Source organism: Corythoichthys intestinalis, chromosome 21 (genome assembly GCF_030265065.1).
Source record: "Corythoichthys intestinalis isolate RoL2023-P3 chromosome 21, ASM3026506v1, whole genome shotgun sequence".
NCBI lineage: Eukaryota > Metazoa > Chordata > Actinopteri > Syngnathiformes > Syngnathidae > Corythoichthys > Corythoichthys intestinalis.
In genome coordinates, this window is record NC_080415.1 from 31117511 (window position 1) to 31145072 (window position 27562).

A 27562-nucleotide genomic window follows, 5' to 3' on the forward strand; every position below is an offset into this window, starting at 1 on the left:
TTAATGAAAAGAAGCAGAATAGATACACAACGCCATCTTATCACAGAAGCCCAACGTGTGCGTCACGAGCAAGATTGACACACCAACTCTCACAATCAGTTCTCCCGGCCACTCCAAGGACACAGAGCAGGGCGCTCTGTCCTAAAACAAGTAGCATCAGCCGGCCAACCAGGATATAAAGTTGATAGCGGGCGCTTGGGACGTCAAGACCGGCGTCAGTCGCTGTGAGAACCACATCCCAGCCACGAAGGATGACGCACGAACCTAACCGCCCAAAACCGGCCACAGAGGGATGATCCCAAGACAACACCCAGCCACACCTTCTGGCCGGCCCACTCCACCGCAGCTTTCAAAAAGACTGGACACTGAGATAACAAACTGTTCGCTGCTCGGAAACATTGCTATGTAGCCGTTGTTTTGACGACCCTGGATCCAGCATTGTTCCTTCGTTGTCTGTTTTTGCCTGGTTTTTTGACTATTGTCGATGAATAAATTGTCAACCTGTTTTCGGTGAGCCTTCTTCAAACTTTTGGAACATGAGTCAGTACAAAGGGTTAACAATTACAACTAGCCCTGCATGCAGGACTCAACGAGCCCGAGGGCGAGCGTATCGATTTCTCCAATTTCTTGTCAGGGAACCTATCGATTTCTCCAATTTCTTTTCGGTGATTTTTTTGGGGGGGATGCTAAATACATTTTGCCTACGCTTCGACATAATGTCAAAAAAGCAAAGGTCATTTTTATTTACCATGAAAAAAGAATAATACAAGAAAATAAGACATATCAACCACCTAATAATAATAATAATAATAATAATAATAATTTCTCCAATTTCTTTTTGGTGATTTTTTTGGGGCTCATTAGGTTTCTTTCCCTTCCAGGAGGAGTTGGTCTGGTAAAAAAAGGATATTTCCTGTTCCCAGCAAGGGGCGCCAGGCCTAATGGGTGATATTTCATTGAAGTCGAGTTCAGGCTGGGATATATCACGTACATGCCAAATATGAAAAAGATTGAACGTTGTATCGGGGAGTTATTAGTCATTTTCTGAATTTGGTGTTTTGTCAAAAAAAATGTACGACTTTGGGACCCCATCGACTTTGGCACGATGTAAAATACATTGTACCTTTTTTTCTCCTACAGATGAAGTAGCAGAGTGTAAAGCAACCGCCTTAATGAGTCAAAGCAGTTCTTCACTGCTGTCATCAGATGAAACAACTTAGCCCTAATATATTTAGTTGAAAAGTACATAGTATTTTTTTTCTCCCACAGAAGAAGTAGTTTTATCCCTCAAATATTTCATCAAAAAATACATAGTATTTTTTTCTTCCACAGAAGAAGTAGCAGAGTGTTAAACCTAACCCTAAACCCTAACCCAAAAAAAAAAAAAAAATGCCCCGCACAGGTCAGGCCCATGAATGAAAAGTCACCATTTTCATATGTGCAAATTTTGGTGAGTTTTCGAGCATGTTCGGAACTTCAAATTGGCCATTTTCATTTGCCCTGAAGAATCCCTAACCCTAAACCCTAACCCCCAAATAAGCCCGACTTTGGTACTCCACCCAGGTCAGGCCCGTGAATGAAAACTCACCATTTTGATAACTTAGCATCTCATATGTCTCATGAAGAGTCTCACCAATTTTGAGGAGGATCCAACTAACTGCCTCGGCGCAATGGTCTCAAACGTGCACCCTGGTTTTCGACAAAAATGGCATGTTTTTCAGTATTCAATCCAAAATTTCCTTTTGGGTTTGGAATATGGGTGCAAGAGACTTTTTGAAGCATTTTTACACAAGGTATCGAGTCCCCAAATTTCATCGCTCTACGTTGAAAAAACCTAAATGGAGAGGCCTTTTTTTAAAATTCCAGGGGGCGCCACTGAGCCATTTTTTAAAAACATCTTTTCACAACGTTGCCAAATTATCGAAACTTTCGCGAATCCGCATGTTTGTGCAAATTTTGGTGAGTTTTTGAGCATGTTAAGACCTCCAAATGGGCGATTTTCATTTGCCATGAAAAAAGAATAATAATAATCCTTAGCATAACAATAGGGCCTTCGCACCATGTTGGTGCTCGGGCCCTAAATACAGTTTTCTTGTCAAATTCAGTGCGTGCTGCTCACAGACAGGACCGCCGTAAATCTGAAAATTATGGTAATTTTGAAAAACATAACGGCTAGTCGTGGAAAAATCAGTTCTGCTCTATGCGGAAAGTCAAGTCACCAAAATTGTAAAACAGGCTTGTCAACTAATGTAAATAATCTACCAAACCAACCTAATTACAAGTTGATGACATACACGTTTAAATTATTTTCTGCTATTAGATGGCTGGGAGGGCTAGCAATTATTCACTATCAGCCCTCCTAGTCCAAATGGATTGGACAACTATCTACGTCAAAGGCAATGGTTGAAACATACTCATTCACTGCCGATTTCCCCATTTAAATGATTTGGACATCTATCGTTCGGTGTGGTGCCGGCTTATCGGACCCGCCGCCGCCTGTTATCAAAGTGTTTTAAAACAAGCCAATGCGCCCTTTAATAGTATCGTCAAATCATCACAGCGTCCTCACACGGGCTCGCTTAGCTTAGCCTCCGCTGCTGCTACTTTGTTGCTCGCTTCAATGATTTATGACAGAAAAAAAAAAAATCGGCAGAGCGGGAGCAGAAAAGGAGGACAGAAGGAAACAAAGTGGTGCCCCCCTCTACTCACAAACCCGATTGTGATTGTGAGTCCCGGGCACCTTTGATTGACAAGCTCTAATCAGCTTATCTTCCATACTAATAAAGTTGATGGCCCGCGGTGCTGCTCTCTACCTGGCACGTCGGGAACTTTAGGGAGGGGGGGCACCCCAGAGGGCCCGAAGCCCGAATCGCTGAGTTTATCGAAACGGGAGTGAAATCAATCCCTAATGAGCTGTGTTCAGTTTGATTCCAGTCCCTGACCACTTTCATATGCAAGTCTTTTGTCTCCTCACTTCACTTTTGGATAGATTACAGCCTTATTCCAAAAATGGAGTCAAATCATTTTGCCATGTCAGAGTCCTACAAAAAAATTCACAAAAGGAAGTGAAATTTTGTCAGTTAAAAAAACAATACTAAAGAAAAGTCACTTTGAGTTTGCGTACATTAAATTATGATTAATCAATACTTGAGATGTCATTTTCAAAGTATCGGAATCGGCAAAAAAATATTGGCCATGCCTGTTTTTTATATATATATATATTAGGGCTGTCAAACGATTAAAATTTTTAACCGAGTTAATTACAGCTTAAAAATTAATTAATCGTAATTAATCGCAATTAATCGCAATTCAAATCATCTATAAAGTATGCCATATTTTTCTGTAAATTATATATATATTCTGTAAAATAATTTGTTGGAATGGAAAGATAAGACACAAGATGGATATATACATTCAACATATGGTACATAAGGTCTGTAGTGGGCATTTCACTCTACTGTCATTTAAATCTGTCTATGCTGTCCTCACTCCGAAGCGTCTACAACGCCTTAATAATCAGACTTCTTCCTTTTTCATCTGATTTATTAATAAAATGGCCTCAAACCACTGTCCTCTTTAGACCGTAGTGAAACTACAAAAAAAAAAGTACACAAGCATTGCATTAGCAACAACGTTAGTTTAGCACGCTATACAGGTTCACTAAACAAACAAAAAGCGTCTCATACAAAAAACATAACATTTCGCTTACTAACATAATATGTACATTCTTTACAACAACCATACTTACGGACAAATCTTGTCCAAGGATCATATAAGCACAACATTACAACGTAGGCGTCAGCCCGAGACGTCGTGCAGCCATATTGAACCGGCAAGAAAGCAATAAACCATGTCGCAAAGCGACCACAAGAGTTCGCTGTTAGACAGCACAAAAAACCTTGCTGTAACACTTACCAAAAGGCAGAATACTGTCTGAGCGGGACATGTGCGTTAATTGCGTCAAATATTTTAACGTGATTAATTTAAAAAATTAATTACCGCGCGTTAACGCGATAATTTTGACAGCCCTAATATATATATTATTTAAATCGTTTTCTAATTGTATTTAACGTTGGCTAATGGCTAATGATCATTGTCCTAACACCGTAAGTTATTTACTAAAGCAGAGAAGATATATCCATTGGTAGCACGACGCACAGTCATGGGTCCACTTCCCATCATGCATTTGGGATGGCCACAGTATCATTTACTGAAAGCTCAACAAATACACTAGATGGCAGTATTTAGTCACAACATACTAAGTCACAACACATATCCCTCATAAAAATGTGTTAATAATTTCACACATAAGTTGCTCCTGAGTATAAGTCGCACCCCCAGCCAAACTATGAAAAAAGCTGCGACTTATAGTCGAAAAATACGGTAAATGAGAATGTTTTTTCTGTGAAACTTGCAAAAGTAGAACCAAACAAAACTACGCAAAACACATACAAATATATCTTATTTTATTAGAGTCCAACTGAAAGACATTTAAATTTTGTGTCATTTCAATTCTGTTTCCCCCCCAAAATTTCCTTTGGTGCTGTATCTGGCCTCTCAGCTATTCTTTCCATCTATTTATGAGACAAGCAGAAAGGCCTGCTTGTTGGTAGGAAAGGCGGGTGCAGTAAATAAATAGCGCCGTGTGTCCAAAGAGTGTGCTCGCAATCCCTTTGAGGGCTCTCAACGCTTTTGACAAGCCTTTGTTTTCTTTAAATACACTCGAGACGCTGAGAATAGTTTGGGGGAAAAAAAAAACAAATGCTAAAATGATATGATGATACAGTGTGAAGAATTGTCTTTGCTTTAGAACAAGTGTAGCTCTTTCCGCCCTTCAAATCTTGACCCAAAAGCATCCTGGCTTTTTGTTGGCGGTCATTACGAGAGATGACGCTCAAGTGGGGAGAAAAAAATAACAAAAGGAATTTTGACACCGTTTCTTTGTTCTTTGAAATGTCTTTTTTTATCTTTAAATGTCTTTTTGTACCACGTTTCTCTCGGCGGTCATATGCTTTCCTTAAAGGCCGCGCGGTGTCATTGCACAACTTCAAGCACAATATAATGACCACGTCTGGGCATTATGGGCAGTCTATTTAAACGCCACAATCGTGTTCTTTGTTTTGTCCATTTTATTTATGAATGCAATGTTCAGTGCTCAAAAAAGGCTCAGTTGGGAGTAGTAAAGCCACTTGTTGCTTTAACGCAGAGGTGTCCAACTTTTTGCAAAGGTGGGGGGGCCGACCTTCGCTGACGTCGTTTACGTAGACAATATATTTAAGCAAATTTTAGCAAGCCGTTCTGTGTGTCACATTTGCTTTAATATTTTTTAATTAATTATTAATTTAAACAATCTCGCAACTCGCCTCTGTGGCGTTCTCTTTCGACTCTCGGGCTCTTGCGAAATACTGCTGCTGTGAAATTATGCTAGCTTCAGGTTGCTTCAATTTCTCGCGGCTTATCTTCCCTGTAATCTTGTCGTACATGTCAGCGTGTCATGTTTGGTAGTATCGCCTCACATCGAAGTCTTTAAAAACAGCGACTGTCTCTTTGCAAATGAGGCACACACAGTTGCGTATTCTAGTAAAAAAGTAGTCCAATTTTCACCTATCCTTGAAGTGCCGGCCGTCGCACTCAATTTTTTTTGATTGTCGCCATTTTAGAAAATTGAAAGTAAAGGGTCACACGGGGTAATGTTGCTTAGAGTGCTGCTGCCTTTTAGTGGGTAAATGAGGAGCAGCATTTAGTGTGTAAGCTCCTTAATATGCTGTAACAGTACTGCTGACCAATTTATTAAGTTTGTGTGCGGGCCAGACGTTATTGATTTTATGACAGAGGCTGGGGGCCGGATCAAATTTGACCACGGGCCGCGTTTGGCCCCCCGGCCGGACTTTGGACATGTCTGCTTTAACGTGTGTTAGCCTAAAAAATATCAAGTATACAAGTAAACGAGTATATCAGTTTATTATAATATTTAAACTGAAAGCGGTGTAGCAAATACTTATACAGTGGTACCTCAACATGAGAATTTAATTTGTTCCAGGACCTGGTTTGTATGTCGAAATGGTCGTTTGTCGAACGGGATTTTCCCATAAGACAGTACTTCTCAAATAGTGGGGCGCGCCCCCCTGGGGGGCGCAGAGCGATGCCAGGGGGGGGCGCATGTGACCTCGGGTAACATGCTTTTTTTTTTTTTTCCTGCCATACTGGAATAAAGTGTACTTGCGCATCCACTCAGTGGGTGGCAGTGGCGCTCTCATTTTCAGAGTGCGTGCAGTATTTTTGAACTAAGGAAGAGCACTCATCACACAGAAAACAAATATGAAGAGCAGTGCGCCGCCGCCGTTTTCGAAAGCCGTTTTCCGACCGGACTCACTCACGCAGCGACCCACTGTCTTGTCCGGTTCTCACGCCGCCGCCGGTAAGTGCCATTTTCGGCTTGGGATCGTCACGACGACCACCCTCACCTACGGTTCTACCTCGGCCGCCGAGAATGCGCTTTGTTCGTGCCGTTTGCCTTTTAGCTTTGACTTTTAATACTGTGGGTGATGAGGAAAGACTGTTTACTGTGTCTAAAAATAATCATAGCAGACCGCCAGAAGCCAAATCAATTAAGACGCCACTTAAAGACATTCGACCCCAATCTCATTGATAAGCCGCTTGATTGTTTTTCAGCGAAAACGTGCCGAATATTGCCAACAATCGTCCTGCTTTGTCAGTGTTATATCAGTAAACCAGTGAGCATTGTTAGCATGCTCATTGCAAAATGACTCCACACCATTGCAAAGGAGGTAAATACTGTGAGCAGCAAAAATAAAAACTGTCCTTCTGTCCAAGGACACTCTTTTTTTCCTTTATTCATTTTTGTTTTTTCGGTCAAATTTTTTGGCATATTGTCCTCATGAGTGAATGTTTCTAATCAATTTGAATTTGTTATTATTTACTGATTTTATTACATTTTATTTTTCTGTATCAAATGGTCAAAAATGTACCTTGAGTGTATTTTTACAGTTTGAATGTGACTTCTTTTTTTTAAATTCAGGCAAATTGATGCACGTCAAGTCTTCTCTGTTGCAAACAAAACAATGTTAATAAAGTTATACTTTGTTATAAGTTGATCTATGTTACTTTTTTCTTTATTAGAAAAAAAGGACACAATATTAGGCAGATGCGTATTTATAATAGTAATTTTATAGACAAATAATACTATTTACAGTGGCGGCAGAGAGTTTGGGGGGGCGCGAAACATTTACGTCTTGCTTGGGGGGGGCGTAGCAGAAAATAATTGAGAAGCACTGCCATAAGAGTACATTATTATACGACTGATTTGTTCTGCAGCCCAAAAACCAATGCCAAATCCTTAATAAATACTGCAGGTACAATTAAAAATAGCATTTACATATAGAAAAACAAATTAATTATAAATACAAATCGGTATATACGCTGTAATATAATAATAATGGAACATATTGAGTTCTAAAGTGCCGGTTGTGTTTTGCATGCTGCTCCTGAACGCACCGTGTGACTGACGAGAGAGTGAGAGAGATGAGTTTTGACTTTCTCTTTCCATGTTCTGTTGTTGTTGTCGTCGGCTATGGCGAACAGTAGCAGTGTTGTGTTGCACAAGTTTTGAAATGAATGATTAAAAACTTGACGAAGCTGGCGACTTCCAAGCCGATGTTAGAATAATAATAATGTGAGTCATCCTCGAAATCGTAGACATATTCCAGCCGGATTGATTGACGTAATCAGGTAGCTGCCGGCAGCAAGGCGCATCCCTCGTTGCTACGGCGTTGCTATGGCAGTAACTCAAAAACTACGCGGCCAATTCAAAAACAATTTTGATGAGTTTTGATACAGTGAAGGATGTAATTAATACAATTTAATAGAGTATAATGCTCATGAATTGAAGTCTTCACATGCCCTTTAATTTCAATGGTAAGCTTTTTGCTTTTTTTCACCACCTGAACTAACCTTCTTGAGACCCATGCCGATTTCTCCCACAATAAAATCCGCCGTGCGTCCGTCTTGCGGGAAAACAATGACATTGTGACAATGTCATAAATCGTCGTATTTCGAGCATGTCGTCATATGTCAAGACAAATGACGAGTCAAATTTTATGCCAGATGTCAAAAGGATTGTATGTCGATGCGATCATACGTCGAGGTACCACTATACATTTTAGGAAACTATTGATGATATATATGTATACTAGAGCTGTCAAATGATTAAAAAAAATTTAATCGAGTTAATTAAAGCTTAAAAAATTAATTGTAATTAATCGCAATTCAAAACATTTATAAAATATGCGATATTTTTCTGTAAATTATTGTTGGAATGGAAAGATAAGACACAAGACCGATATATACATTCAACATACGGTACATAAGTCCTGTATTTGTTTACTATAACAATGAATCAACAAGATGGCATTAACATTATTAAGATTCTGTTAAAGTGATCCATGGATAGAAAGACTTGCAGTTCTTAAAAGATAAATGTTAGTACAAGTTATAGAAATTGTATATTAAAACTCCTCTTAATGTTTTCGTTTTAATAAAGTTTGTAAAATTTTCAATCAAAAAATAAAATAGTAGCTCGCCATTGTTGATGTCAATAATTACACAATGCTCATGGTGCTGAAACCCATAAAATCAGTCGCACCCAAGCGCCAGCAGAGGGCGCCAAAAAAACTAAAAAACACAAATAACATTACACTGTGCTGTCATTTTAATCTTTTTGAGCGGGGCATGTGCGTTAAATGCCTCAAATATTTTAACGTGACTAATTTCAAAAACTAATTACCGCCCGTTAACGCGATAATTTTGACAGCCCTAATGTATACATATACCAACAACTGATTTCCCTGACCTAAATGAAAACCTATTATTGACGTTGTAATTTCCTAAATTGAACAAAAAACTAAAGTTGCATACGCCAAAGAACAAGAACTTTTGAACTCATGCTTTCATGCTTCACTTTCTGAAAAAGAAAACTAACAAAAAAAGAAAAACTACTGATGTCGTATTTCCCCAAAATGAAGACAACCTGGTGGTTAGAGGACAAAAACGTCTTTTGCACTGTCCAAAAAGGAGAAAACAATATATTTTCTAGGGATGTCCCCATCGGATATTTGCACCCAAGTCCGAGTTCGAGTCACTCGATTTTGAGTATCTGCCAACACCTTGTAGTTTGTGGTGTTTTACCGTTTCTTTTAAAATTATCATTCTATTTGTCCTTGTTTATACTAAACAAATTTCAAAATTTACATTTTGTTTTTTTACGGCACCAAATCATAATCTTCAAAACAAGAAACGTTCAAATTTGTAATGCTTAGGCGTATCATTTTTTTCTCCTAGGGTTCGAGAAAAGTTTTCATTTTCGATTATATCTAAGTGCTTTAAGAAAAAACTGCATATAGTCCGGCCGCATCCTTGTCCTTTGTTGCCGATGCATTGCGTGTTTGACCCGAGCAGGCGTCACCATTTCAGGTTGTGCAGCTGAGCGAAGGGCTGGTATCGACAGCAGAGTAAAGCAAGGGGTCACGGATCAAACGCGCGGGGGTGAAGCATCGACCCTCCTTATGCCCCCGCAACCAAACAACCGACCAACGCACCCTGCCGTCGGTGCGAGCGGGACCTTGGCGGGATTTTTCTCAGATGAGTCGGCCGTCAGTGACAGAGGGTCAGAGTTCATGTGGCAAAGGGAACAAGCACGGACTGAGACACGTGATTCAAAACCATGACTTTTACATGTCTTACATGAAATAGTACAGTGTTATTTTAATGGATGATTTGGGGGCTGTTTCATGATAACGCTGCGACACCAAGACGCAACGATTGCGAGTTACCACAGCCACTGTTTAACAAGTTAAATGATGATTGGCGCATGCGGCGCTTTGAAGTCCGCATCTCTGGCAATATCAAACCCAAACGTCTGTCAATCATCATTAACTTCAATAAGCAACTCCAGTGCATTGCCTGACCAACATAGAGCAGAGAGAGGTAGGGAGGGACGGAGAGTGAGACTACGCGATCGGCTCGGGACAAGGTCTTCTGTATTTATTTATTGATTGAAAAAAAATCCATGATGGACTGGGGGCGCAAAGTTTAAAGCGCTAAGTAGCGAGAGATCACTGTAATCCGTAAATTGTGTGTTTCTGTCTGACTTGTGCTGCTAGCTTAACTCATCTGTCGCTGTCAATGGCAATGTAACATGATCATTCACCCATTCAGCCCATGAGTTACTCCCTTACCACCAACGTCGAGCCAATCCAGTACAAAAAACAAAAACATCCCCATGCTCAGTTTGTTTGGGCTTTCGCAGAATTCACAGCGCAGGCGACGACGGTGGTTTACGCGCATTTTTAAGCAGCCATCGGCTCGTATTTCCGAATCTACGAATACTTACGCTAGCGGAGGAGAAAACATGAAAAGTCTGTGGTCTTTCCTTGACTTGAATTATTAAATGTGTCAATGTTGCATGCGCGCCATTTATAGTGTAAATTGACAAACTTTCTGGAAAACTACAACGGAAGCCACTTGAAGAACTCTGCTTTGATACGTCTCGGAGGAATACGCTGCGGCGAGGAAGTGAGACGCGAATAATAATAAAAAAAAAAAAGAAAGAAAAAGAACCATACACGAACTGGTTAAATCTATTTAAGAAATGAGGTGACAGAATTATGGTGCGATGAAAAAACAACCTTATTAATAAGCTTGTTCTTCAGATGTTTTATTTAGAATTTCTTACACCTGAATTAAGAAGTATATTTTCGTAAGGCCCTTGAAAGGGGAGGGGGGGGGGGGGGGGGGTAACACTTCTCAAATACGCACACACTCATCGAAAAAGACGCACCCACTGTGGCGTAGCTTATGCATGAATTTTCCTCTTTCGGATGTGTCGCTCGTTTTCTCTCTCCCAGTCTGCCTCACCTTTGATGTGCACCCGAAAATGTCATCAGGCGTCAAGGAACCTGTTTTTTTTTTTTCATATACTTCTCCACCAAACACCAACCCCCCCTCACAAACACACATTTCCACCCACCTCACATATGAGCGAGCCAATTTGCTGTCGCTCACTCATCCCTCACAGCAAAAACCCCAATCAAGAATACATACCTGTTTCCACCGCTATCTGGTAGCCGGCCTCTAGTCTCCGCGATGACCTTTCCAGCCTCTCTGTGTTGTCCAACAGATGCGCTCTCTACAACAACAACAACAAAAATGGGGGACGCGTGAGGAAAAACACAAACGCTGATTGAGAAAGCGCTGGGAAGCATTTCAAAAGAAAAGCAACGCCAACCCTTAAATGCGGAACGCGAGCGTGTCCGCGGGGACGACGCAACATCGTCAAGGTTGCCAATAACCTTCACGGATGACAATGTGTTTAGATGCTGATGGAATACCAAACGCATGCATGTCGGGGATGACAATGACGACAATGTGAGGGCCCTCGTCTTGGCCGCCAAAGAATCCCGTAATTTTCTAACTATAAGCCACTACTTTTTTAAGGAAGCGGCTAATTTACAGTGCCCTCCATAATTATTGGCACCCCTGGTTAAGATGTGTTTTTTAGCTTCTAATATATATTTTTTTTAAATACAAATAATATGTGACCTTAAAGAGCATACGACAGGAGAAAAAAAGTCTTAAATAGCATTATTATGTGAATTAGAATCATATTTTGAGACGATTCAACTATATACAACAATTTAGCAAAGCGCAGATGACGAGAAATTAGTTTTTTAATCTGCCAGTTAGCCACGCCTACCATTATTGGGCTCTAGCGTCCCCAACAGGTGGATGACGTCAGCGGGTGACTGGGCTCATCGGTTTTACTATTCAGCCCATTGAGGGGGAATTATTCAGAACAAGGAAAACGCGACGAAGAGAGACGCAAAATGTCATTGTTTCAGTCTCTCTACTCCAATATTTTTACAGGATATTCTTTTTATCCAAGTATTTTCCCCAATTGCTAAATAAATGGCAAGGTCATGACAAATAACAGTCTTGTGCTAAATAATAAATAATAAAAATGCACTTATTCAGGACGACATGGCAAAATTATTGCCTGGCTCTGCCAGACTATTCTCCCTGTATTTTTCAAACACTGAGAGAAGTAGTCTGGGAACCATCCCATTACCGGCCATTAACGGCCTCTCGAGCAGGTACAAAATCAATCGACAAATCAGATTCGTTTATTTGCGTGACGTGTTCTTACCGAGCAACGTCACTGTTGCGCGTCGAAAGTCGTCTCCACAACACAGATGGTCAACGGGAGAGCCGAGAATATGTTCCAATCCACGGTAAAATCAGTTTTAAATGACCAAAAACACATCGACACGAGTCAATGACAACAGTCTGTCTCGCGCTAGCCATGTTGAATAAACTCCGCTCTCTTCGAATGTTTACTTCCGCGCGCAAGTCCCTCGTCCTTCCCTCGTCAGTTTACTAACGTCACGTCTGCCCGTGCCCGTCGCTGATTGGTCCACTCCGCTGTCTGTTTGCTGTGGCTTGCTCCGCCCTGGAAATTGTATCCGCTTGAATGGTGGCCAGACTCAATAGCTGGAACAGCGGTGAGTCTGGTGTACCAGGCAAGCAAAATTACTCCATAATGGTCAAAACTGTCAACTTCACCTTTACTGTCGCACCTCCCGAACGATATTTCATGACACCTAAATCGGACATATGTCATTTCCCTTCCCCGGCTTCGGAGAATGTAAACAAACCAAGAGGCGTAACAGCTAGCCGACATGCTAACCCGAACCGAGTGATGTTTCAAAGTCTTCGAAGCGGAAAATCAAACATAACTAGCCCGGATTATTTGACATGACGACTGGGTTGTCGATTGTCTTTGCGGATCGGCAAACCGCCCGGCGGAGCGTAATTTACAGTTCATTCCCTGGAGGAGGGCGGCTGCAGTTGTTGTGCAGCTAACGTGCAGCTAATGTGCATGAGGAGAGCTTTTTATATGCCAATCAATGATCAAACATAAGTAGTCCTTTATTTAAAGAAAGTTTGTAGTGTTTAGTTTGTAATCGCTGTATTCGTATCTGACATAATACAAAACAAGATGTTTACTCACTTCCTCGTAAGTCCAATGGTCCCACAGTAGTAGGGCTTGTTTTGGCCAATATCCATGGTGAATGGGAACATTTTGAAACTCCAAAAAGGTGCACACGACTCTCCCTCATAAAGCCAGATTTTTCTGCAGCCGTTTGGCTGGCGTGATGTGAAAAATAAACGTATTAACCCGCAAAATCAGCTGAGGTCAGTGATGCTGTGGGGCTGTTTCGCTTCCAAAGGCCCAGGGAACCTTGTTAGGGTGCATGGCATCATGAATGCTTTGAAATACCAGGCTCCAACTGGGACCGTGTGCTTTGGTCAGATGAGACCAATATTGAGCTTTTTGGAACCAAACAATCTAAGTGGGTATGGCATGCCACCAAAAATGCGCATGCTGAAAAGCACCTCATACCCACTGTGAAGTATGGGGGTGGGTCAGTGATGCTGTGGGGCTGTTTCGCTATCAAAGGCCCTGGAAACCTTGTTAGGGTGCATGGCATCATGTATGGTTTGAAATACCAGGACATTTTAAATCAAAATCTGTTGCCCTCTGCCCGAAAGCTGAGTCACTGGGTCTTTCAGCAAGACAATGACCCTAAACATATGGCCAAATCTACACAGAAATGGTTCACCAGACACAAAATCAAGCTCCTCCCATGGCCATCTCAGTCCCCAGACCTTTTGTTGGCAAAAGGGGGTTGTACAAACTATTAACACCAGGGGTGCTAATAATTGTGACACACATTATTTGATGTCAAATAATTATTTCTTTATGTGGGATTTTTTTCCTCACTGAATAAATGCACTTGTATTGAAGGTTGGATTTTTCCTCTTCTTTTCCATTAAGGTACCATATCATTTGAATTAAAAAAAAATATTAGAAGCTAAAAAACAAATCTTTTTCAGGGGTGCCAATAATTATGGAGGGCACTGTATATATCTTTGTGGTGACCTGTTTTTTAAAGTTAGCTTGATTTTAGCCATTCAGACAACACAAGTTGGTGGTGTTGATGCTTGTTTTTTTAGTTAATAAATATATTTTTGATAAAGATTTTTGCGTAACATCGATGTAAATATTTAATGTTAAGACATGGACACCTGAGGCTTATAGTCAGGTACGGCATATAAATGGATTTTTTTCTAAAATTTTGTGAAATTTGGCTGGTGCATTTTATAATCCGGTGCGCTTTATAGTCCAGAAATTACAGTACATTGGCGAATTTCTGTAATAGGGGTCAAACAAAATGCCAATATCGTTATCTCTCACGGTATTGATACAAGTGGTGGGGGGGAAAAAAATATACATTTTCTTACTTTAGTCGTCACCGTACAAAATCAATAACACCCACTTTTTTTTCCATTGCCTTCACTAGCTCATGCAAAAGAGTGCGAATACCCCCCGAATCGCTTGTTTACACAAACTTGGTCGCTTTTGATGGCCTTTCTCATACGTTACTCGTTTCACATTCAGAAACAAATGAAACTGGTTGATGCCCACCACATAAGCGAAGGGGACAAGGGGAGACATAAAATCTGGAGATTGGGTTTAGCTGTCAAAACACGTAGCAACTAATCACTCAGAGGAAATGGAAAAACACGCAAGGAGGGGGCGGCGGCTTGGAAATGAGTCGACACACTTTTCAAAGTTTGACAATAAGACGAAGGGGATGGAGGGAACTCTGCTTCCATCTCCTTGACAGATGTCATTTAAAATAGCGGAGAGGCTTTTTAGTAGCTAAAAGCCGGGGCAGGAGAAGGATGGGGGAAATAAAGCGAATCTGAGTGTGGTGGCTTGGGAGCCCACTGGAGGAAGTGACTTGTTTTGTTGTTTTGGGTATGGAAATTGAATCAAAATATATCCTATCGTTATGTCTCTATACTGGGAGTACAAGTAAATGTTGATATTGTATTTGAAGTCACTCTTCTTGGTTAATATGACACAGTATCATTTCGTTTGTAGCATATACCAGAGCTGAGAGAAAAAAAACTCAAAATCAATTTGCTCTGTATCATTTGTTTTCACTTTGGGGTGGCGTGGCTCAGTGGGAGAGTAGTCGTTCCCCAACCCAGAGGTTGTGGATTCGATTCTCCGCCCTGATGAACTCATCTAAGTATCCTTATTCTGAACCCCACCTTTCTCCTGGTGCTTCGTCACCAGTAGGTAGATGAGGATATAGTGTGAAGCGCTTTGAGGGGCTTAAAAGGGGGAAAGACACCATACAAGTGTAACTCCATTTTAGGGCTGCAGCTATCGAATATTTTAGTAATCGAGTAATCGACTGAAAATTCTATCGATTAATCGAGTAATCGGATAAAACAAATATATTTTTAGGTGAAGAGCAATTATAAATATACATGAGAAAACAAGACATTTCATCTAATCTTGAACCATTTTCAGTCAATCAATGTCTTTATTTTCGATGTATATTGTTGAAAACAGCCAACAATTGCATCTCAGTTGTAACTAGAATAAAAAAAAAGTCTAATTCACTGCTTTCAATCAAAAAACCTTTAGGTCTGATTAAAAAATATATATATATGTACCTAAAAATGCCGTTATGCTTGAAAACACCACTGGACATCACTTAAAAGTTAGGATTTTTTCCCACGTGTTTCAATTGAATTTCTATTTGTGTCAAGCCATTTGTAAGTTCTAGTTAAGTTTTAAGTTAGTCTAAACTGTAAGTCCTGATAGGATTTTGAGTCTTTGCAGTGTTCACAATAAATGTATGATACAGGCTGTATCGGAGCACATTAGGGACCAGTGCTACTTGGTGTTTTATCCAGCAATGACTACTGAGCTAAAATTGATAGTTAGCATTATTGAGTTTTTATTTTACACCCTCTTCACTCCACAACGCTATGTTATGTTAAAGGCTGTATGTAAGACACGTTAGCCACGCATCGACAGTGGTCATAATTAATAGAAACCTAGCCCTCCGCAGGGCTAACGTTACGTGAGCTAGTGACAGTAATGTTAATCTTTATTTATTAGCGCTTAGCGCTCTTTATTAGCGCTTAGCGCTCTACTGCTTTAAGATGGCGGCTATTTACTAACGCTGCCCAGACGCGGCCGAGTCTGTCATATCGCATCTAGTTCAACATACATGTGATCTCTATGAGACTCATCAGATGCTACCTGCTACCAACGTAGCATAGTGCGGGCTAGTATTTAGCAACGTCGGCGTCGTTTGTAGCGGCTGTCAGTTGCAGTAAGCTTTTTTTTTTTTTCCCGCATTAAAAGTAGTCCGAGCAAAACGTGATGCTTAGAGCTGTCAAAATAAACGATTACTTGAGGTGAATAAAATTACTCGGATCAGTTTTTAAACTCGAGTTACTCGAGTTGCTCGAGTATTCGTTTCAGCTCTACTCCATTTACCATTTAAAACCGATACCGGGGGTGGGAATCAACCCCATCGACTGGAGGGGCAACCAGGTATGTTGTCCCGGGCCTCAGGACCATATGGGCCCCTGAATGACCCTTAACCCCTTAATGCCTGCATTATGAAGCAATTGTCAGAGAAACAGAAAATTTGAAAAACAAGGTCTTAATTAACCCTATATTGCCAAATGTATCACATTTGATACACCTAAAAATTCATGATTTTGAGACTAATTCAGAATTTTGACATTTCTTTTTGGGAAAAAAAATGATTGATGCAAGTCAACACATGCATCTGCAGGTTCCATGAGAAAAACAAACAGGATTTAGGAAGGGTTATAGATATCTGAGCGCTTATTACACATATTCATTTGGACTTTTCTTTTTACAAATTTGAAAAAAAGGTTTCATTAAGACCTTATTTTTCAAATTTTGGGATTCTGTGACAATTGCTTCATATTGCTGGCATTAAAGGGTTAATGAAACCTTTTTTTTTTTTTTTTTTTTTCAAATTTGTAAGAAAGAAAAAAAAATTAATACGTGTAATAAGAAAGGGTTAATATGGAACACGACCATTTAGACTGGTAACGTTCGTTCATTTGAAATAGGGCTGCAGCTATCCATTATTTTAGTAGTCGATTAATCAATGAACTATTTAGTCCGAATATTCGGATAAGGAACATAAAATTCTTTACCTGAGCTGAGCCTCACACGGTATATATATATATATGGAGAAAAAAAAGATCTATGTACAACAAAAGAACAATTGGCTAACTTAGATAGCAAAAGTCCGCTAGCTTAAATGCTATAAAATGCTAACGCTTTTTTACAATGCTCTTAACAAATGGCTCAGACACATATTCCCACAAAAAATGGCTAAATATACCTTTAAACTAAATTACGAATGCATTCAAAAAAATCATTAGCGCAAACAAAAACTTAGCTTATGTTGGTCTTAACAGGGAGCAGATGGATGCAGCCATGTGAAATGAGGTAGACTAGAGGGCCGTGTATCCACCCAAATCAATAAAATTAAATACAAACACTTTCAAAACAAACAATTACAACACCACTTTAATTAAATGAATACTCGAAGCAGCAAAATTTAATTTGAATCTTTTCTAATCGAATACTCGAGTTAATCGATTAATTGTTGCAGCACTAATTTGAAAACAGAGCATTCGCAGTCATTCTTTCTGATTTTCGGGGCATTTACAGGTCACTTGCTGTTCATTTACAGGTAATTTCCTGTTGAGTTTGAGTCACTGCCTAATCATTTGGGTGATTCCCAGGTAACTTACAGTTCTGTAACACAAAATAAACAGGGGTTGACCCATAAAATACCCCAAAATCAACAGGAAGTAACTGAAAATCAACAGGTAAATGGCCTTAAATGGCCCAAAATTACCTCATTGCCTGGCATTGGCTGCCAATGACGGCCATAGACGTTCAATCTGTTTGAAGTTGGAGGGATGGCAGACGTCTACTAGTGATAAACTCATTCCAATTCGCAGCAGAAGCTTGTTTTTCTGTTTATTAGTTATTTGTAGAATATCCTAGAATGATTTCCTGACCAACGTATTGATAATCGTTGTATCGCCATATCGCCAGATCATCGTTATCGTGAGCTTTGAATGCAAAATTGCATCCTATCGTGAGGTAACAAGAGGTTCCCACTCCTAATTTAAAGACAGATTAAAGTCAATTTAGATAAAAAGTTAATTAGGTTCGCTACAACAGCTTCCAGAGAAGTCTACTGCTTTAAGATGGCTGCTGTTTACTAACGCCGGCGAGTCTGTCATTCCGCTTCTAGTTTTCTACACATATGCTAACGCCGCCGAGTCTGTCATTTCGCATCTAGTTCTATATACATGTGATATCTACCGTAGCATCATTTGGGCGTAGTTTGTAGCGGCTGCCGGCCGCAATCAGGTATTATTGGTTATTCATCTAGCGGTAAGAGTTGAGCATGATGTTTACTCTCGGTCCGTTCCTCATTGCGTCCCGAAAACCACGCTGACTTTGTTTTAGTTCCTCTTTACTTGGCATATTTCACTGGAATTTTCCACGGCCGAATCGCGAACAATCTAAGAATCTGAAATTTCGCACACCTCTACTATTTGATAACATCGGAGAACTCTAATTGGAATAACACTCGGGCTATACACTCACCGGCCACTTTATTAGGTACACCATGCTAGTAACGGGTTGGACCCCCTTTTGCCTTCAGAACTGCCTCAATTCTTCGTGGCATAGATTCAACAAGTTGCTGGAAGCATTCCTCAGAGAGTTTGGTCCATATTGACATGATGGCCTCACACAGTTGGTGCAGATTTGTCGGCTGCACATCCATGATCCGAATCTCCCGTTCCACCACATCCCAAAGATGCTCTATTGGATTGAGATCTGGTGACTGTGGAGGCCATTTGAGTACAGTGAACTCATTGTCATGTTCAAGAAACCAGTCTGAGATGATTCCAGCTTTATGACATGGCACATTATCCTGCTGAAAGTAGCCATCAGAAGTTGGGTACATTGTGGTCATAAAGGGATGGACATGGTCAGCAACAATACTCAGGTAGGCTGTGGCGTTCCAACGATGCTCAATTGGTACCAAGGGGTCCAAAGAGTGCCAACAAAATATTCCCCACACCATTACACCAACACCACCAGCCTGAACCGTTGATACAAGGCAGGATGGATCCATGCTTTCATGTTGTTGACGCCAAATTCTGACCCTACCATCCGAATGTCGCAGCAGAAATCGAGACTTATCAGACCGGGCAACGTTTTTCCAATCTTCTATTGTCCAATTTCGATGAGCTTGTGCAAATTGTAGCCTCAGTCTCCTGTTCTTAGCTGAAAGGAGTGGCACCCGGCGTGGTCTTCTGCTGCTGTAGCCCATCTGCCTCAAAGTTCGACATACTGTGCGTTCAGACATGCTCTTCTGCCTACCTTGGTTGTAACGGGTGGTTATTTAGTCACTGTTGCCTTTCTATCAGCTCGAACCAGTCTGGCCATTCTCCTCTAACCTCTGGCATCAACAAGGCATTTCCGCCCACAGAACCGCCGCTCAATGGATATTTTTTCTTTTTCGGACCATTCTCTGTAAACCCTATCGATGGTTGTGTGTGAAAATCCCAGTAGATCAGCAGTTTCTGAAATACTCAGACCAGCCCTTCTGGCACCAACAACCATGCCACGTTCAAAGTCACTCAAATCACCTTTCTTCCCCATACTGATGCTCGGTTTGAACTGCAGGAGATTGTCTTAAACCATGTCTACATGCCTAAATGCACTGAGTTGCCGCCATGTGATTGGCTGATTAGAAATTAAGTGTTAACGAGCAGTTGGACAGGTGTACCTAATAAAGTGGCCGGTGAGTGTAGAGTAACTTGATTTACGTGCTTATTAAGGGAATGACTTACTTGTAACTCAGGGGATCACCGAACAACTCTTTTCCCTTGGCTTCACTCAGAAGTCATTTCAAATAGTCAAGATGCTTTTATTTGTTGCTAAAAGCGAGGGCAGGGCAAAGATGTATGGGGGGAGCAAGCGGCAGGAAGTGACTTGTTTTTTGGGGGGCTTGGAAGTCTGAGGCGGTGGGGGAGTTGCACGACTTTTCCGGATGGAGACAACCCCGCGTTGGGGCTATATAATGAGCCCCCGCGGAAGAGCCGAGCTGGCGGTGGCGGTAGCGACGTATTGACGCGCGACGTTGAAGCCAACACACCTCGACCGTGGCTGCAGTGCGCGCACGGGCACACTGACAGAGTAGCGCACTCCCCAGGCTTCTTCAAAGAAGCCCAAGTGATTAGTATGTTATCATTACCATTGGAAACGTGATTTTTCTATTCCCTCTTGGCAAAAGGTGACACGTCTCGGGGAGAGACGGCCGGCAGACTCGCTGCGATGGGAAGCCACTTCAAAGCCTTCTCCCCCTGAATCGCTCTCGCTTCTCTTCCTTCGTTCTGGGCTGAGGGGGGGTGTGGAGGGAGGTAGCGCTGGAGGTGGCAGAGTAGTATGTGTGTGTGTGATCATTAAGAATAATGCGCCCCGAGTTAGACGGCGAAAGAACCCGAGGCGAAAGGGTGAGGGTTCAGCCGCTAAGAATGCAATAATGATACGCCGTGACGCTACTAATAGTGACACAAGCCTGCCAGGGGAAAGAAAAAAAAAAAACTCTCTTAAGGTTTGATATTAAGAAGTCTGTGCCACTCTATAATTCAGAAATATTTTGCATAGTTATCACGCAATTGAATGATATTTGAATTACAGTACTGATACGACAGGTGGAAAAACTCGAGATATCAATATATAGGATTGTTATCTTTTTAGTCCAACATCAATACTAAGTGACGATATTTATGGATTGTATTGTTATGTCTAGGTAGGGCATGCTAGGACAAACTATAAACAGCTTTTATGAAAAGTTTCCTTCCGTGCAGTATTTATACAGTGGTATGAAAAAGTATCTGAACCTTTTGGAATTTCTCACATTTCTGCATAAAACCACCATCAAATGGGATCTGATCTTTGTCAAAATCACACAAATGTAAAAACAGTGTCTGCTTTAACGAAAATCACCCAAACATTTATAGGTTTTCATATTTTGATGAGGATAGCATGCAAAAAATGACAGAAGGCGGAAAATTCAGTAAGTGAACCCTCTGCCTAATGAGACTTAAAGAGCAATTGAAACCAATTTTTACCAAACAATTTAAGTCAGCTGTGTGCCCAATCAATGGTGAGTGGTTTAAAGCTGCCCTGCCCACTATAAAACACACACCTGGGAAGAATTGTCTTGATGAGAAGCATTATCTGATGTGCATCATGGCTCGGTCAAAAGAGCTGTCTGAAGACCTGCGATCAAGGATTCTTGATTTGCATAAAGCTGGGAAAGGATACAAAACCATCTATAAAAGTCTGGATGTTCATCAGTTGACAGTCAGTGGCACTGTTGCTCCTCTCCCACGGAGTGGCCGTCCACCAAAGAAGACACCAAGAGTTCAGCGCAGAATACTCAGACAGGTCAAAAAGAACCCTAGAGTGTCTGACTTACGGAAATCAACGGCACAGTCCAATACCTCTGTAACCATACCAGCTGTATGTAAAACTATGGCCAAGAATGGTGTTCATGGGAGGACTCCACGGAGGAAGCCACTGCTGTCTAAAGAAAACATTGTTGCTCGTTTAATGTTCGCAAAAAGGCACTCGGACAGTCCACAGAAGTTTTGGCAAAATACTTTGTGGACTGATGAAACTGAAGCTGAATTGTTCGGGAGTAACACACAGCGTCATGTGTGGAGGAAAAATGGAACAGCTCACCAACATCAACAATGGACGAATGAATTCAAAAGTTTATCATGATGTTTTACAGGAAAACCTGAGGCCGTCTGTCAGACAGTTGAAGCTAAAAAGAGGATGGATGTTGCAACAAGGCAGTAATCAAAAACACAGAAGTAAATAAACTTCGAAAGTCCAGACTTGAACCCCACTGAGATGCTGTGGCATGACCTAAAGACGGCGATTCAAGCCAGACATCCCAGGAATCTGAACTACAGCAGTTTTGTAGAGAAGAATGGGTCAAGATTAGTCCTGACTGATATGCCAGACTGATCTGCAGCTACATGAAGCATCTGGTTGAAGTTATTGCTGCCGAAGGGGGGTACAAAATATTAAATGTGATGGTTCACTTACTTATTTTTCCCCCTTCTGTCATTGTTTACATACTAACCTCATTAAAATATGAAAACCTATAAATGTTTGAGTGGTTTTAGTTAAAGCAGACCGTTTTTTCATCTGTGTCATTTTGACAAAGATCAGATCACATTTGATGGTGATTTTATGCAGAAATGTGAGGAATTACAAAAGGTTCAGATACTTTTTCATCCCACTGTACTATGAGTAGAGAAAAGTTTCAATAGTATTACGAAGGATTCAAATAATTATTATCATACAAATACGATTCAAAATTGACTATTTGGACAATGATATACGTATTTGCCTAGATTACAAAGTCAGTTACAATTCGATTGAAGGGCAGTTCATCGATTTAGTATGACACATTTAACACAATTAGTTCCATTTAACCAAAAGTGATTTGAAAATACAAAGCCATGTTGACATTTTGACAACTGTCAAACCGTTTCCGTTCTTTTTAACTGTGAACGGAACTGTTTAAGTGTGTATTTACGAGACAACGATGTTGATAGCTGTTTTCCATGTCGATCGATTGGATTGGATTGTTGCTTAACCAGTCGATATATCGATCCAGATCGATTTATCATGACATCCCTAATAGAGCTGCAACAATTATCGATGAACTCAAATTCGATTAGAAAAAAGCTTAGAATCAAATTTTGCTGCTTCAACTCATTTAACATGGCTGAATCCAGCTGCTCCCTGCTAAGACCAACATAAGGTAAGTGTTTGTTTGAGCTAATCTGTTTTTTATGCATTCGTAATTTAGTTCATAGGTATATTTAGTAGAGATGCACGATAATATCGGTCACCGAAAATTATCGGCCGATAATGGCAATTATGATGTCACACAGATAATCCAGATAAAACGAAATTCAACCGATAATGCAATCCGATAATTATATACTTGATTTAGCCTCCAAATGTGCGCAATCAACAGTTTTGTCCGATTCTGCTAGTTTTAAGGAGGTGTTTTTGCAGTGTAGTAATGTCATATATGTTAGGAATGGCTTACTTTTAAATGCATTTTTGTTCAACTTGGGTGTTTACTCCTTAAGTAATTGTTGCCAAAAGCTTACTATTACACAATGTCATTGCCATTGTTTAGTTGTTGGAATTAACTCCTTGTTCACATTTGATGTGGAAAAAAATAGCATTAAATTACATTTTTGCACAGTAACATTTATTTTTGTATACTTTAAAATTTTACATACATATTTGAATAGAAATATCGGCGTGACATTATCGGTTATCAGGTGGAAGGGGCAGGTAATTATCGGTTATCGATATCGGTTGAAAAATTTATTATCGTGCATCACTAATATTTAGCCGTTTTTTTTTGTTTTGTTTTTTGTTTTGTTTTTTGCAGGAATATGTGTTTGAACGATTTGTTAGGAGCAATGTAAAAATTTTTAAAAATTGGATTTTATAGCATTTAAGCTAGCAGACTTTAGCTGTGCAAGTTCGCCAATAGTTTTTTGGTGTACTTAGATCCTCATTTATTTATTTTTTAATACCGTTTGAAGCTAATCTCACCTATTTTAATTTATTTTAAATGAAAGTGCAATTCTGCATAGTTGAATAGTTTCTGCAAGAAACACTCAGGAATTTTATTTTGTGCTCGCATTTAATGTTCTTTTGAAATTGCAATCTTAGCAACCCTTTGTTTTACATCTCCTAAAATTTATTATGTAACACATTAAATGTTTCTAATCCAATTACTCGATTATTCGAACAAAATAGTTGATAGATTTATCGACTATGAAAATAATCGATAGCTGCAGCCCTAATTCCTAATATCAGATTGTTATTTATAACAGGGAGAGACTCAATTCAGTCGCAAGTGTCAATCAACCAATTGGCTAACTTCATTGCTACTTGTAGTAGGTTCATTTTGCATTAAAGGGACTATACAAAGTTGGGTCACTTTTTCACTCGTGGCCGCCACCTCCGACCTAAAGTGTAACTGCAGCTTGTGCATGGCATGCATGCTTGTACGGGCATGAACATAAAGCAATGAGCGTTTGGCCAATCAAATCCGCACCAGAAATGTAAAAACGGTTAATAGCAAGTCTTAAGTGGTTTCGAAAAGTGTTTTAGCCAAGTGGAGAATAGATGGAGGCTCAGTGAAAACAGCGTGGACGTGCTCAGAGAAAATATCAGGGCTCGGTGTAGTCATCAGGGCATTGGTGGAGTATGCATGGAGTAGAAAAGTAACAACTCTAAAAATTCCGTATAGTCTCTTTAAATATGTTGTTAGCTCTCACAAGGCAAGGAGCCAACAACTAATAATGTCAATTAGAGTTGTCCGATAATTATTTTTTAACCGATAACCAATATCCTGATATTGTCCAGCTCCAAAAGTCTACCAACCTGATATGCGGTCGTGGACTCAACATAATATGGCTTATTGTATTGTGATGCCCCACCGGATGCTTTAATAATAATAATAACGCTCGCATAACAAATCCCAAATATCTAAGGCCATGTCTACACGTAGCATGGTATTTGACAAAAAGAAGAACTTTTTCTACTGTTTGGCTTATCATCCACACGCACATTTAAACGAGGGTTCTTGAAAACTGCGCCCAGAGTGAAGATGTGCGAATTCTGCCTTTGTGGCGGCATCATGTGGACACTGATAACCGAAGATTTAACTGTGGAAACATCACTGACTCCGACAAACTTTGTCCCTACGTCACGCATGAGACCAATGTTTACATTTGGAGTAAATTAGAGGGGTGCTTTTTTGCTTCCATTTATTTACCAACTCTTGCAATGCTTCATCTTGAAGAACACATGCAAAGGATGGTGGTATTCTGGACAATTATTTTTCACCCATTGTTATGAAAGTACTTAAAAAAAGGAATGAATGCGGTTGGCTGACATGGCCATAGTTTGGAGACATCTAATGGTTAAAAGTAGCGGTGTGCCAATAAATCGATTATTGGATTAATCGAGATTCGACACATGACGATTTGATTACCATTCATAAATGTTAAAAAACGATGATTTTCCCTAATAACTTAATGACAGCCGTTGCTAGCCGAACAAAATTCAAGATACGTCTGCCGCCCGGACACCTATAGGGACGCACAAAGTTAGGATGGCTGCAGCTGAAGTTACTGAGGGAGAGATTAACTCCTGTTCAAAAGACTCGAAAATAAATTTGTGTACGAGACAAGCAGGGGCCCGGCGGTCGCGCTTTGGGTCCTCTTCTGTGCGCAAGTTATTTTTTAGAACGAGAAGGGAAGAGAGATAGTTCGTTGCTCCCTGCCTTTCAGTTGTCCAGCAGTAGGTTCAAGTCGTTTTAACTGGAAAATGTCCCTAGCATGTTGCGATGTCCCGTGTGCGTCTATAAGAGGTGAGTACATGAACCCTCTTGTGCTGTTTAGTTTATTGTTGTTGTTCTTGAGATGTTACTAGTTAGCGGCGAGCGCTATGCTAATTAGCGAATTCGCTAAATTTCCATGTCCATTTGTGCATTGTTTGGTGGTGTACAAACGCATCTCGAGATGCATAACATGTAAAACCAGGATTAAGTACAGCAGTAAAACAAACAAAAAACGTGAAATAGTGCAGAAATGTGTGAAAACAAAGTATATTGGTTAAAGTGCGTACGACACGAGAAAAAAAGTATTAAATAGGATTATTATGTGAATTAGAATCATATTTTGAGACGATTCGACTATATACAACAATTTAGCCAAGCCTACCATTGTAGGGCTCTAGCGTCCCCAACAGGTGGATGACGTCAGCGAAGTAACGATTTCATCTGATTTAGTATGCAGCCCATTAAGGGGGAATTATTCAGAAGAAGGAAAACGCGACGAAGAGAGCCGCAAAATGTCATTGTTTCAGTCTCTCTACTCCAATTCTTTTACAGGATATTCTTTTTATCCAAGTATTTTCCCCAATAGCTAAATAAATGGCTTGAGAAGGACCAGTCAGCCCGTTGAGGGGGAATTATTCAGAACAAGGAAAACGTGACGAAGAGAGCGGCAAAATGTCATTGTTTCAGTCTCTGTACTCCAATATTTTTACAGGATATTCTTTTTTATCCAAGTATTTTTCCCCAATAGCTAAATAAATGGCATGGTCATGGTTATGTCATTTCCCTTCCATGGCTTTGGAGAATGTAAACAAACCAAGAGGCATGACAGCTAGCCGACATGCTAACCCAAACCGAGTGATGTTTCAAAGTCTTCGAAGCGTAAAATCACACATAACTAGCAAGGAGCATTTCACATGACGACTGGGTTGTCGATCGTTTTTGCCGATCGGCAACCCACCCGGCGGAGAGCAATATACAGCTCGTTCCCCTGCTACTGCGGACAGGAGAGCTTGCCGGGGAAGCAGCTGGACAATGACCGCCAAACAAACCGGCCGACTTCGGAGGAGCATGTAGCTGCCAAATGGTTCACACGAATATAGCAAAATAATGCTTTACTACACGGCGAAGACGTAAACAGCAAGAGACTCAGTGAAGGAGGGCGGCTGCAGTTGTTGTGCAGCTAACATGTGCAGCTAATGTGTATGAGGAGAGCTTTTTACATGCCCATCCATGATCAAACGTAAGTAGTCCTTTATTTCAGGAAAGTTTGTAGTGTTTACTTTTTAATCGCTGTATTCGCGGCTATTTTTAACACAAAGTTGCAATTTCTAATCAGGCGGAAAATATACCAGAACAATGGGCACAAGAAGAGGGCAATAAGCCCAGTATAGTGTTCTCCCCACGGGGGGATGAGCGACAGGCTGCCGGCTGTCGGCCGAAGGGAAAAGGAGCATGTCAGCCACAAAATGCCAGCCACCTACATATTAAAATGATCCCAGTATTTGACATAATACAAAACACGATGTTTACTCACTTCCTCCCAAGTCCCATTGTCCCACAGTTGTAGGGCTTGTTTTGGCCAATATCCACCGGTGAATGGGAACCTTTTGAAAGCTCTCCCTCGTACAGCAAGATTTTTCTGCAGCCATTTGGCTGGCGTGATGCGAAAAATAAACGAATTAATACGCAAAATCAGCTTAATCCTTAGTCCTTCTCATACAACAGTACGGCTGTATAGTGAAGAGGACTACTTCTCCCGTACACGTCACAGCGTCCTCTTCCTCAATGCAAGACCGAAGCCGGAAGTCTGTCATTTTCATAGCGCGGGATTCAAAAAATTGGATAAATATAATGATTGCTTCTTCACACATTCAAGTGGTCCATTTCATTCAGGAGCATAAAATACCGCGTGTATTATGAAATAAACATGCTTTTTCGTGTCACAGGCACTTTAATGCTAACTGTGAAAATAATGATGTATCGCGTGTTTTTTGCTAATGTTACAAAGTCCAAACTGAAAGCTGAGCCCTGTGGTTCTGACATACAAAAAAACTCTCTTTGAATTCAAATCGTGAGGA

At 40.5% G+C, this 27562-nt stretch overlaps 1 protein-coding gene across 4 annotated transcripts in view; it reads right to left on the bottom strand.

Moving 5' to 3' along the window:
* Positions 1 to 27562, bottom strand: part of vti1a (vesicle transport through interaction with t-SNAREs 1A) — a 298788-nt gene that overhangs the window by 189565 nt on the left and 81661 nt on the right. For all 4 annotated transcript variants that reach the window (XM_057827005.1, XM_057827007.1, XM_057827004.1 and 1 more), the window contains one exon: positions 11119 to 11203. In XM_057827005.1, the coding sequence (XP_057682988.1) occupies positions 11119 to 11203 (85 nt within the window). The remainder of the gene's footprint in view (positions 1 to 11118; positions 11204 to 27562) is intronic.